Source organism: Hylobates moloch, unplaced genomic scaffold (assembly GCF_009828535.3).
Source record: "Hylobates moloch isolate HMO894 unplaced genomic scaffold, HMol_V3 SCAFFOLD_10, whole genome shotgun sequence".
In the NCBI taxonomy this organism is placed as follows: Eukaryota; Metazoa; Chordata; class Mammalia; order Primates; family Hylobatidae; genus Hylobates; species Hylobates moloch.
Window position 1 is genome coordinate 94,753,350 of NW_026652285.1, and position 13,451 is coordinate 94,766,800.

Consider the following 13,451-nt stretch of genomic DNA (forward strand, 5'->3'; position numbering starts at 1 on the left):
AGGCCTAGACTACAGGGAGAGGCCATGGGAAGGTATTCTAGTTGACTGTCCTAGCTAACTTCCTACCCATAAGGTCTAACACTCAACATCAACAACCAGAGATCTGATTAAACAAGAGAACAGATGGTTCAGTCTCCAGCCTCTTAGCCATCAAGGAGACATCACATGGGGTAGAGATGAGGTATCCAAACCAGTCCTGCCCAAACTGAAAGTGAGTAAAATAAATGCAGTTGTTATTTAAAGCCACTAAGTTTTGGAGTGGTTTGTTGCACAAACACAGGTAACTGGTACCGATTTTGGTTATCATAATTGTAATTTTCTTTTTTCAACTTTTGTTAGCCTCAAAATGAGGTGGCAGCTGTTTCCTTTTCGTTTACCTTCTGTAGAATTTGTGTAAGATTAAACGGAATCTTTCTACAATGTATGCGTAGATCAAAACATTACATTGTACCTCATAAATATATAAAGTTGTCAATTAAAAATAATGAATAAATTAAAATTTTACTTAGATTAAAATTTTTTTAATTTTAATTTTTCTTTAAATGATTGAGGGAATTAAACAGTGAAACCATCTAACCTTGAATTTTTCTTTGTGGTTAGTTGTTGATATTGATTTCGTTAATAAATATAGGAATATTCAGCTTTCTGTCTCAAATTACAGTATCTGTGCTAGGTTTTAAAAGCTCTATTTTTCAAGAATTTTGTTACCAAATTTGTTAGTAAACATATTTTTCAAAATATCCTCTTTTTTTTCTTTCTTTTTTTTTTTTTTTTTTTTTTTTGAGACGGAGTTTCACTCTTGTTGCCCAGGCTGGAGTGCAATGGCACAATCTCAGCTCACCGCAACCTCCGCCTCCCAGGTTCAAGCAATTCTCCTGCCTCACCCTCCCTAGTAGCTGGGATTACAGACATGCACCACCACGCCTGGCTAATTTTGTATTTTTAGTAGAGACAGGGTTTCTCCATGTTGGTCAGGCTGGTCTCGAAATCCTGACCTCAGGTGATCTGCCCTCCTCGGCCTCCCAAAGCAAAATATCCTCTTCTTATCCTTGTAATGCCTGTGAAACTGGTATGGACAACCTTGTGTTCAGTTTCTTTTCTCTTGATCAGTCTGGCTAGGGGTTAATCAATTTTGTTGATTTTCTTCAAAAGGCCAACTTTGGCTTTATTACCTTTCTCTAGTGTTTGTTTTTTATTTCATTGTTTTTATTTCTTTTTACTTTCTTAGTGTTTGCTTCTTTTCTTCTAGCTTTTAAATTTAGAACATTGTTATTAACTGTAGACCTTTTTTTCCTTATTCAAGCACTTAAAGCAATAAATTTCCCTCTAAGCACAACTTTAGCTGCATTTCCAATATTTTGGTGTTACATTTTTAATATAATTCATCTCAAAATATTTTCTAATGTCCCTTAAATTTATTCTTTGACTCATAGACTATTTGTATTGCTTAATTTTCAAATATCTTGATTTTTACATTTATTGGTGTTATTGATTTATAATTTAATTTCATCTTAGTTGGATATATTATATATGATTACAATCCTTTTATTAACATTTATGGCCCTCTCTATGGTTTATGTTGGTGAGTTGACCACATGATTTGAAAGAATGTGCATTTTATAAGTGGTTGTTTATGGTATTCCATAAGTATCAATTACGTAAAGAAAGTATGATTCAAATATTTTATGTATTAATTAATCATTCTATCTACTTGTTCTACCAGCTTTTGGGAAAAAATGTTAAAATATCTAGCTATAATTGTGTAATTTCCTATTTCTCCCTTTAATTCTTTTAATTTTTGATGCATGTATTTTGAAACTCTTTCATAAGATGCAAACACATTTATTATTATATCTTCAGGATGAGTTGACCATATTATTATTATGAAACATCTTCCTTTATCTCTAGTAATACTCTTTGTCTTGAAGTCTGTATTGTCTAATTTTAACATAGTCACTCCAGCTTTCTTATACTTAGTATTTTTGTGTTATTTCTTACCACTGTGTGAAAAATCACTCTGAAAAACTAATGTTGAACATATGCAGAAACTGGAACCCCAGAATTCTACTTCTATATTCAACCAAAATATGTATGTATACTCTCCAAAGTCATGTACTAGAATGTTTATGTCACTACTATTTGTAAAATACCAGACTGGAAATTATCTAAATACCTGTGAATAATATTAATATAATAGATGAATCATGGTGTATTTATCATTGGAGAATTAGCAGCAAAAGAATGAAAGAAACATAGCTCTGTGCTTCCTGCCCTCCTCCCTGTCCTGAGAATTGGGAGTGTCTATTATGGTTATTCCATGTCTATATCACCATTATGTTAGGCACATGTGTGTTGGGGGGTGGATAAACTTGTCGCTTACATTCTCAGGTCTTCAGATTGAGAGGAACTGTACACAGGGAACTGCATCTGAGAAAACTCATCTTTACCTGGACCTCATTTAGATGATAAGATCATGGACATTAACATGATGTGGCAATGGGATGAGATTCTCAGGCTCTTGGGAGGGGGCGAGTTTATTTTGAATGTGGGAGGAAAGTAAATAATTTGTGGCAAGTGTGCAGGCTGTGGCAAATTAAAGAGGACCAACAATTTTTTGCCACTCTTCCTATTGAGAGACAGAGCTTAATTTTCTTCCCTTAGTGACTTGTTTGACCAATGGAAGGCAGTGAAAGTGAGATTCTGGGATTTTCATAGGCTAGTTTGGGAAGCTTATGAAGTAAAGCAGCTTCCGCTTTGGTCTCTTAGAACGTTTGCTCGCACAGTGCTTGCTTTCAGAACCTGCTGCCTTGCTGTGAGCTGTCCAAGTGACGACCACCTACGGGTGTTCAGACCTAACAAACAAACGGAGAATGCAGGAGTTATTTCAAACAGTGCTATGGATACAACTAGGCTATTTGTTAAAAAATTAAAAGTGAAAGCAGATCCTCTTCTCTCACTAGACTACGATATAAATGGCAGGTAAATTAGAGATTTAAATGTTGTACTTAAAATTTAGAAGAAATAACTACGTGAAATCTTTCTCATTTATGCATGGAAAGGACTTTTGTGTATAAGGATAATGGAAAAATAACACAAAGCAAAATATCTGTCAATTTTGAATACAAAATTTTTTTTAAACTTATTTTTTAATGGACAAATAATAATTGTATGTATTCAGGGGGTACATAGTGATGTTTTCATACATATATTGTATAGCGATCAGATCATGGTAATTAGGATGTCCATCATCTCAAACATTTATCATTTCTTTCTGTTGGGAATGCTTAATATCCTCCTTCTAGCTACTTGAAACTATATAATGTGTTATTGTTAACTATAGTCGTCCTACAGTGGTATAGAACACTAGGAGTTATCCTGCTATTAGCTGTAATCAAAAATAATTTTTTAAAAAAGAATATTAACAAAGAATAAGCAGTGAGCCAAATAAAAAAATAATAATTTTAAAAATACATAATGGAATGACTAGTACAGAAAAAAGTACCCATAATAAAATACTTTGTTTTATTATCTTTGATAACCATTTAAAAAGGCATGAACACTCCAGTGAAAAGGGCAAATATATTAACAGGACAATCTGAGGTTAAAAATCAGATGAAACAACCGTTCAATCTTACTAGTAACATAGGAAATGCAAGTTTTAAAAACAATTTAATTGTTTTATTTGTTATATTATATACTGTTTATTTGTATAAACTTAGAGGATCCAAGTACAGTTTTGTTACCTGTAAATATTGCATAGTGGTGAACTCTGGGCTTTTAGTGTAACCATCACCAGAATATGGTACATTGTACTCATTAAGCAATTTCTCATCCCTCAGCGCTCTCCCACCTTCCCATCCTCCTGAGTCTCCAATGTCTATTATTCTACTTCTATGCCCAGCTTGACTTCTTTTTTTATGGCTGAGTAGTAGTTCAGTATGTATGTGTGTGTGTACATACACACTACATTTTCTTTATCCAATCATTCGTTGATGAACACTTAGTTTGATTCCATGTCTTTGCTATTGTGGATAGTGCTACAATAAACATACAGGTGCAGGTATCTTTTTGATACAGCAATTTCTTTTCCTTTGAGTATATACCTAGTAGTGAAATTGCTGGATGAAATGATAGTTCTATTGTCAGTTCTTTGAGAAATCATACTGTTTTCCATAGAGGCTGTACTAATTTACATTCCTACCAACATTGCATAAGTATTCCATTTTCTCTGTGTCCCCACCAACATCTATTATTTTTTGACTTTTACAGTAGCCATTCTGACTGGTGCAAGATGATATCTCATTGTGGTTTTAATTTTCATTTCTCTGATGGTTAGTGATGTTGAGCATTTTTCTCATATGCTTATTAACCATTTGTATGTTTTGCTCAAAACAGAAGAAAAGTGCACAAATTTATTTAATACAAGTTTTACACGATACAGAGCCTTCTTAAGGAAATGAAAATCCAATGATGCAGTTAGAGTTTGAACACTTACCTACTGAATTAGATGAAGAATAGTAAATTGTGAAAGTGTGACAAGGCAAAGGGGTTTGGGCTGGGGTAGTTAATTGGGTGGAATTGACTAGAAAGATAAGGGTTAGTCTAACAAGGTTTCTTTATGTACATTTCCCTTAGTCTCAAGTTCTGTCCTTGGTAATAAAAATGATAGTTTAGTATAGGGAGGAAATTTTCCACAAGGAAATGTCATCTCTTGTTTTTAAGAAAGAGAAAATAGGCCAGAGCAATCTTCTTGCACCTGCTGTTTTTCAAGTGCCTCCAACTCAAAATAGTCATTATGCCAAAGTGACTCATTAGGAGATGGTTATATGTTTTCTTTTGAAAAATGTTCATATCCTTTGTCCAATTTTTTAAATTTTTATATATATATATATTTTTATTATACTTTAAGTTCTAGGGTACATTTGCACAACGTGCAGGTTTGTTACATATGTATGCATGTGCCATGTTGGTGTGCTGCACCCATTAACTGGTCATTTACATTAGGTATATCTCCTAATTCCCCTCCCCACCCCACAACAGGCCCCGGTGTGTGATTTCCCTTCTTTTTTTTTTTTTTTTTTTTGAGTTTTGACATAGTTCTCTGTCAGATGCATAGTTTGCAAATATTTTCTCCCATTCTTCAGGTGGTTTGTTTACTCTGTTGATTATTTCTTTTGCTGTGCAGAAGCTTTTTGGTTTAATTTAGTTCCATTTGTCTATTTCTGTCTTTGTTGCCTGTGCTTTTGAGGTGTTAGTCATGAATTATTTGCTTACATCAATGTTGATATGATTTGGATGTTTGCCCTCTCCAAACCTCATGTTGAATTGAGATCCCCAATGTTGGATGTGGGGCCTAGTGAGAGATGTTTGGGTTATGAGGGCAGATCCCTCATGAATGGCTTGGTGCTCTCCCCACAGTAATGAGTCCATGTGAAAGCTGGTTGTTTAAGACAGCATGGCATCCCTCTTGTTCCCTCTCTTGCCATATGATATGCTGACTCCCCTTCACCTTCCACCATGATTGGAAGCTTCCTGAGGCCTCACCAGAAGCAGATGCTGGCACTATCCTTTGTGTACAGCCTGCAGAACCATGGGCCAAATAAACCTCTTTTCCTTATAAATTACCCACCCTCAGATTTTCCTTTGTAGCAATGCAAATGGACTCACACAAATGTCTAGGGGAGTTTTTCCTCAGTTTTCTTCTAGGATTTGTATAGTTTCAGGTCTTACAGTTGTCTTTAATCCATCTTTAGTTTATTTTTTTATACAGTGAGAAATATGGGTCCAGTTTCATTCTTCCGCATATAGCAATCCAATTTTCCTAGAACTATTTGTTGAATAGGGTGTCTTTTCCCCAGTGTATGTTTTTGTTAACTTTGTCATATATCATTTGGCTGTAAGTATGTGGCTTTATTTCCAGGTTCTCTATTCTTTCCATTGATCTATGTGTCTGTTTTTATACCATGTTGTTTTGGTTACTATAACTTGTTAGTATAATTTGAAGTCAGGTGATGTAATGCCTTCAGCTTTGTTCTTTTTGCTTAGGATTTCTTTGGCTATTTGTGCCTTTTTTGGTTCCATATGAATTTTAGGATTTTTTTCTAATTCTATGAAAAATGGTGTTGGTGTTTTGATAGGAATTGCATTGAATCTATAGATTGCTTTGGGCAGCATGGTTATTTTAACAATATTGATTCTTCCAATCCATGATCATGGGATGTTTTTCCATTTATTCATGTAATCTAAAATTTCTTTCTTCAGTGTTTTGTAGTTTTTCTTGTAGACATTTTTTTACCTCCTTGGTTACATATAATCCTAGGTATCATCAGAGACTACTATAAACAACTATGAATTCACAAATGAGAAAACCTTGAGGAAATGGATAAATTCCTGAAATATAAAATCTCCCAAGATTGTGCCAGGAACAAGTAGAAATGCTAAATAGACCAATACTGAGTAGTGAGATTGAATCATACAATCTCCCAACAACAACAACAACAAAAAGCTCAGGATCAGTTTAATTCACAGCTGAATTTCACCAAACATACAAAGAAGAACTGGTATCGGTCTTCCTGAAACTCTTTCAAAAAATCAATGAGGAAGGAATCCTCCCTAATTCACTCTACAAAGCAAGTATCACCCAGATATTAAAGCTAGACAAGGACACAAAAAAAGAAAACTACAGACCAATATCCATGGTGAAAATAGATGCAAAAATTCTCCATAAAATACTAGCAAACTGAATCCAACAGCACATCAAAAAGATAATACACCATAATCAAGTGGGTTTCTTTTGAGGAATACAAGGATAGTTAAATATACACAAATCAAAAAATGTGATTCACCACATAAACAGAATTTAAAATAAAAAACTTACAATCATCTCAATAGATAACAGAAAAAGCAACTGATAAAATTCCACATCTCTTCATGATAAAAATGCTCAGCAAACTAGGCCTAGAAGGAATATACCTAAATATAATAAAAACCATATCTGACAAACCCATAGCCAGCATAATACTGAATTGGGGAAAGCTGAATGCATTCCCTTTAAGAACTAGAGAAAGACAAGGATGACTACTTTCTTTCTTTTCTTTTTTTTTGAATTTTTATTTTTTTATTTTTTTAAATTTTATTATTATACTTTAAGTTTTAGGGTATATGTGCACAATGTGCAGGTTTGTTACATATGTATACATGTGCCATGTTGGTGTGCTGCACCCATTAACTCATCATTTAGCATTAGGTATATCTCCTAATGCTATCCTTCCCCCTCCCCCCACCCCACAAGAGTCCCCAGTGTGTGATGTTCCCTTTCCTGTGTCCATGTGTTCTCATTGTTCAATTCCCACCTATGAGTGAGAACATGCGGTGTTTAGTTTTTTGTCCTTGCGATAGTTTGCTGGGAATGATGGTTTCCAGTTTCATCCGTGTCCCTACAAAGGACATGAACTCATCATTTTTTATGGCTGCATAGTATTCCATGGTGTATATGTGCCACATTTTCTTAATCCAGTCTATCATTGTTGGACATTTAGGTTGGTTCCAAGTCTTTGCTATTGTGAATAGTGCCACTGTAAACATTTGTGTGCATGTGTCTTTATAGCAGCATGATTTATAATCCTTTGGGTATATACCCAGTAATGGGATGGCTGGGTCAAACGGTATTTCTAGTTCTAGATCCCTGAGGAATCGCCACACTGACTTCCACAATGGTTGAACTAGTTTACAGTCCCACCAACAGTGTAAAAGTGTTCCTATTTCTCCACATCCTCTCCAGCACCTGTTGTTTCCTGACTTTTGAATGATGGCCATTCTAACTGGTGTGAGATGGTATCTCATTGTGGTTTTGATTTGCATTTCTCTGATGGCCAGTGATGATGAGCATTTTTTCATGTGTCTTTTGGCTGCATAAATGTCTTCCTTTGAGAAATGTCTGTTCATATTCTTAGCCTACTTTTTGATGGGGTTGTTTGTTTTTTTCTTGTAAATTTGTTTGAGTTCATTGTAGATTCTGGATATTAGCCCTTTGTCAGATGAGTAGGTTGCAAAAATTTTCTCCCATTCTGTAGCTTGCCTGTTCACTCTGATGGTAGTCCCTTTTGCTGTGCAGAAGCTCTTGAGTTTAATTAGATCCCATTTGTCAATTTTGGCTTTTGTTGCCATTGCTTTTTGTGTTTTAGACATGAAGTCCTTGCCCATGCCTATGTCCTGAATGGTATTGCCTAGGTTTTCTTCTAGGGTTTTTATGGTTTTAGGTCTAACATGTAAGTCTTTAATCCATCTTGAATTAATTTTTGTATAAGGTGTAAGGAAGGGATCCAGTTTCAGCTTTCTACATATGGCTAGCCAGTTTTCCCAGCACCATTTATTAGATAGGGAATCCTTTCCCCACTTCTTCTTTTTGTCAGGTTTGTCAAAGATCTGATAGTTGTAGATAAGCGGCATTATTTCTGAGGGCTCTATTCTGTTCCATTGGTCTCTATCTCTGTTTTGGTACCAGTACCACGCTGTTTTGGTTACTGTAGCCTTGTAGTATAGTTTGAAGTCAGGTAGCATGATGCCTCCAGCTTTGTTCTTTTGGTTTAGGATTGACTTGGCAATGTGGGCTCTTTTTTCATTCCATATGAACTTTAAAGTAGTTTTTTCCAATTCTGTGAAGAAAGTCCTTGGTAGCTTGATGGGGATGGCATTGAATCTATAAATTACCTTGGGCAGTATGGCCATTTTCATGATATTGATTCTTCCTACCCATGAGCATGGAATGTTCTTCCATTTGTTTGTATCCTCTTTTATTTCATTGAGCTGTGGTTTGTAGTTCTCCCTGAAAAGGTCCTTCACATCCTTTGTAAGTTGGATTCCTAGGTATTTTATTCTCTTTGAAGCAATTGTGAATGGGAGTTCACTCATGATTTGGCTCTCTGTTTGTCTGTTATTGGTGTATAAGAATGCTTGTGACTTTTGTGCATTGATTTTGTATCCTGAGACTTTGCTGAAGTTGCTTATCAGCTTAAGGAGATTTTGGGCTGAGACGATGGGGTTTTCTAGATATACAATCATGTCATCTGCAAACAGGGACAATTTGACTTCCTCTTTTCCTAATTGAATACCCTTTATTTCCTTCTCCTGCCTAATTGCCCTGGCCAGAACTTCCAACACTATGTTGAATAGGAGTGGTGAGAGAGGGAATCCTTGTCTTGTGCCCCTTTTCAAAGGGAATGCTTCCAGTTTTCGCCCATTCAGTATGATATTGGCTGTGGGTTTGTCATAGATAGCTCTTATTATTTTGAGATATGTCAATACCTAGTTTATTGAGAGCTTTTAGCATGAAGGGTTGTTGAATTTTGTCAAAGGCCTTTTCTGCATCTATTGAGATAATCATGTGGTTTTTGTCTTTGGTTCTGTTTATATGTTGGATTACATTTATTGATTTGGGTATGTTGAATCAGCCTTGCATCCCAGGGATGAAGCCCACTTGATGATGGTGGATAAGCTTTTTGATGTGCTGCTAGATTCAGTTTGCCAGTATTTTATTGAGGATTTTTGCATCGATGTTCATCAAGGATATTGGTCTGAAATTCTCTTTTTTGGTTGTGTCTCTGCCAGGCTTCAGTATCAGGATGATGCTGGCTTCATAAAATGAGTTAGGGAGGATTCCCTCTTTTTCTGTTGATTGGAATAGTTTCAGAAGGAATGGTACCGGCTCCTCTTTGTACCTCTGGTAGAATTCGGCTGTGAATCCATCTGGAGGATGACACTTTCATCACTCCTACTCAACATGGTACTGGAAGTCTTAACCAGAACAATCAGGAAAAGAAAAAAAAGGCATCCAAATTGGAAAAAGGAAGTCAAAATATCTTTGTTTGCTGATGATATGATCTAATACCTAGAATATCTTAAAGATTCCTCCAAAAGACTCCTAGATTTGATAAATGAATTGAGTAAAGTTTCATGATGCAAAATTAATGGACAAAAATCAGCAGCATTCCTACACACTAATAACAATCAAGCAGAGAACCAAATCAAGACCTCAATCCCATTTACAATAGCTACAAAAATTTTGATTATTTTAGACCTACGAAATTGCTTATGATTAAAACCAACAATAATACTGGAACAAAGCATAGTGGATAATAGCATGTACTCCAGAGTCATCACAGACCTAGGTGGGAATTCCACCCTCTCCATTTAATAGAATTAATTAAAATACAGTACATATGAGTAGCTTTTTTTGAGCAGCTGCTTTGTATGAGGCACTGTGGCTGGTGTGCTTTATTTAGGTTGCATCATTAATTGAGTTTTGGAGTTTTTGAGGGTATTGTTTCCATTAGGATTATTCTCTTTAAGGAAATCACCAGCAGAAATAGTCATGTTATAGTTTGTGCTCCTGATTGCTTCTTCAGTGCAGTTTTACCTTGGGCATGGGACAAGTGCTGAATTGCCTAATGCATATAGGCAGGAGTTCCCAGGTGACCTGCTAGTCAGGCTGAAGTGCACTGCATTGCCAGCAAGAGGCTTCAGAATCACATTCCCGAGACCCACATTTGAGAGTTTAACCCCTGGGAAAGAGAGGTCCTCAGCTCCCCTAGGATCCAGCCAGAGTTGGCTGGAGAACAAGCTGCACAATGACACTGAGGTCGGCCTTAATGAGCACATTGGGAGATGGTGTTCTAGGAGCCTTTATAACTTTAAGAGATATCCCTGTCTTCTTATGCCTGGGGAAGCTGAAATTGACCCATACACTTCAGGTATTTCTAATAAACTCTGGACTCAACGGACCCCGACTTTATTGCCTCTGAGTCAGAAAGGTCTCAGAGAGTTTTTTATTATGAGTTATCCATCCAAGGAAGAGAAGTGGAGAATTTGAAGACGCCTACAACTGATCCATAATCTGACAGGTGAGGATTTGGAAGGGGTAGAACACGCGCACACACACACACACACACACACCTTCCTTCCCAGTCCGATGACCAGGTGACCAGGCAAAAGTTTCCTGGGAAAGTGCTAAGTCAGAAGCTTCTCTATGAACCGAAGAACAAACGGAGGACTAAAATAGTTACAAAAGCTTCTAAGGCCAAACTTCCACAAGATCAATATGAAATGGTTTATCCTACAAGCTCACTAGGGCAACAGAAAAACAGACTGGTTATTTTCAAGCCAAAAAGTCAGGGCGATACCTTTCACCTTCCCTCCCTCTGGTTAAAAGTAAATACTAGACAAATGTAGTACAAATGTAGGGGTGAAGGCACAGATGGACTAAAATATCAGTTCCCAGAGCAGATAGAGATGCATAGCAGCAAAAAAGGGAAGAGGACAGGGATAAAGGAGAGGAAGTGATGGAAGGGAGAGAGTGGATCCCTGTCCTATTTGTGTGTGTGTGTGGGAGGGAACATCCTAACAGTGGATGGGGGAGTACGACAGCAGACGCCTACTGCCCTCAACTCACATATCCTTTGCCGCTAGTTAGGAAAGAGTACAGGACTGGTTTGAATGGGTGAGGTCAAATTCTAGGGACCAAAAGGCAAGTGGGGGGGAAGTTATCTTCTCTTAAAAGTCAATTTCAGCCCCCACAAAGAGGGCTTGATTGTGTGTGTGTGTGTGTGTGTGTGTGTGTGTGTGTTGGAGGAGGGGTAGGAGTTTGATAGAGATCATGCACCTTCTTTCCAATTGACAATAACAAATGGCTTTTCTAATCTTGCCATCAAGCTATTCTCAATTCTCACTTCCTCTAAATAGCCCATGCCAATTTCTCTGGTCAAACAAATCTCTTTTCTTTGGATTCTGCTATAGCGTAGAAAGCACAATTGAGATTTGAATGGATATTATCTCAACTGTTCTCTAAATGTCTCTTGGGTATTTCCTTGCATTCCCAATGAGATTCAGAGATTCTTATTGGCAAAGACCATTTATTTTTCTTTTTTCTCCCAGCACAGTTCTGGCCACACAGATGCATATCTGTAAATTGATCTAATAAATAAATACTGACACATGGAAGGTTTTTATCTGTGCAGGTAACACGAACTACCAGGGATGGGAAAACCAGGCAGAGTGAACCAAACCACTGTGACTTCCTCCTTCTAGGACTCTCTGAGGGGCCAGAGGAGCAGCCTCTTCTGTTGGGCATCTTCCTCGGCATGTACCTGGTCACCATGGTGGGGAACCTGCTCATCATCCTGGCCATCAGCTCTAACCCACACCTCCATACTCCTATGTACTTGTTTCTGGCCAACCTGTCATTAACTGATGCCTGTTTCACTTCTGCCTCGATCCCCAAAATGCTGGCCAACATTCATACCCAGAGTCAGACCATCTCCTATTCTGGGTGTCTTGCACAGCTATATTTCCTCCTTATGTTTGGTGGCCTTGACAACAGCCTGCTGGCTGTGATGGCATGTGACCGCTATGTGGCCATCTGCCAGCCACTCCATTACAGCACATCTATGAGTCCCCAGCTCTGTGCACTAATGCTGGGTGTGTGCTGGGTGCTAACCAACTGTCCTGCCCTGATGCACACACTGTTGCTGACCTGCGTGGCTTTCTGTGCCCAGAAAGCCATCCCCCATTTCTCCTGTGATCCCAGTGCTCTCCTGAAGCTTGCCTGCTCAGATACCCATGTAAACGAGCTGATGATCATCACCATGGGCTTGCTGTTCCTCACTGTTCCCCTCCTGCTGATCGTCTTCTCCTATGTCCTCATTTTCTGGGCTGTGTTTGGCATCTCATCTCCTGGAGGGAGATGGAAGGCCTTCTCTACCTGTGGTTCTCATCTCACAGTGGTTCTGCTCTTCTATGGGTCTCTTATGGGTGTATATTTACTTCCTCCATCAACTTACTCTACAGAGAGGGAAAGTAGGGCTGCTGTTCTCTACATGGTGATTATTCCCATGCTAAACCCATTCATTTATAGCTTAAGGAACAGAGACATGAAGGAGGCTTTGGATAAACTTTTTGGCAGTGGGAAAACATTCTTTTTATGATTAGACATCTAGACAGTGATGTCTAATCTTGATCAACCCCTTCCTGTCTTCCATCACTTCAGTAATTCTACTACTGTCATGTTGATATTAGGGGAAGGTTATCCGTTGACTCTGAGTTAGGGATGTAAAAAAAAAAAAGAGTGTTTCATTCTTTTATTAGGCTGTGGAATGAGATGTTCTGTCTCAGCCTCTTTCCTGACCCCAGTGAGGCAACCATTACTAACAGCAAAACTACTATTCCTCCTCACATCTCTAAAACCAGCATATTAGCCATAGTGAACAAGGCATCTGTTATGAGGCTCTGGAGCTGAGCAATTCTACCCCAGCAAGGCAGGCGTGGCATGAGGTAAAGGAAAGAGAATACAAACATTTATTGACTATCCACAATGTTCCTCATTATTCCTTACATCAGTTACTTTAGGTAGAATTGTGAAAACTGTGAATTAGGATGCTACATAACTTAACAAGTCAATT

At 37.6% G+C, this 13,451-nt stretch overlaps 1 protein-coding gene across 1 annotated transcript; it reads left to right on the plus strand.

Annotated features, from left to right (window-relative positions):
• The first annotated feature begins 11,988 nt into the window (after positions 1–11,988).
• LOC116474275 (olfactory receptor 1N2) lies at positions 11,989–12,977 on the plus strand. The gene is given in 2 exon segments (XM_032162693.1): positions 11,989–12,061; positions 12,064–12,977. Coding segments are annotated over 2 exon segments (945 nt in total). The 5' UTR covers positions 11,989–12,030.
• Positions 12,978–13,451: the final 474 nt, after the last annotated feature.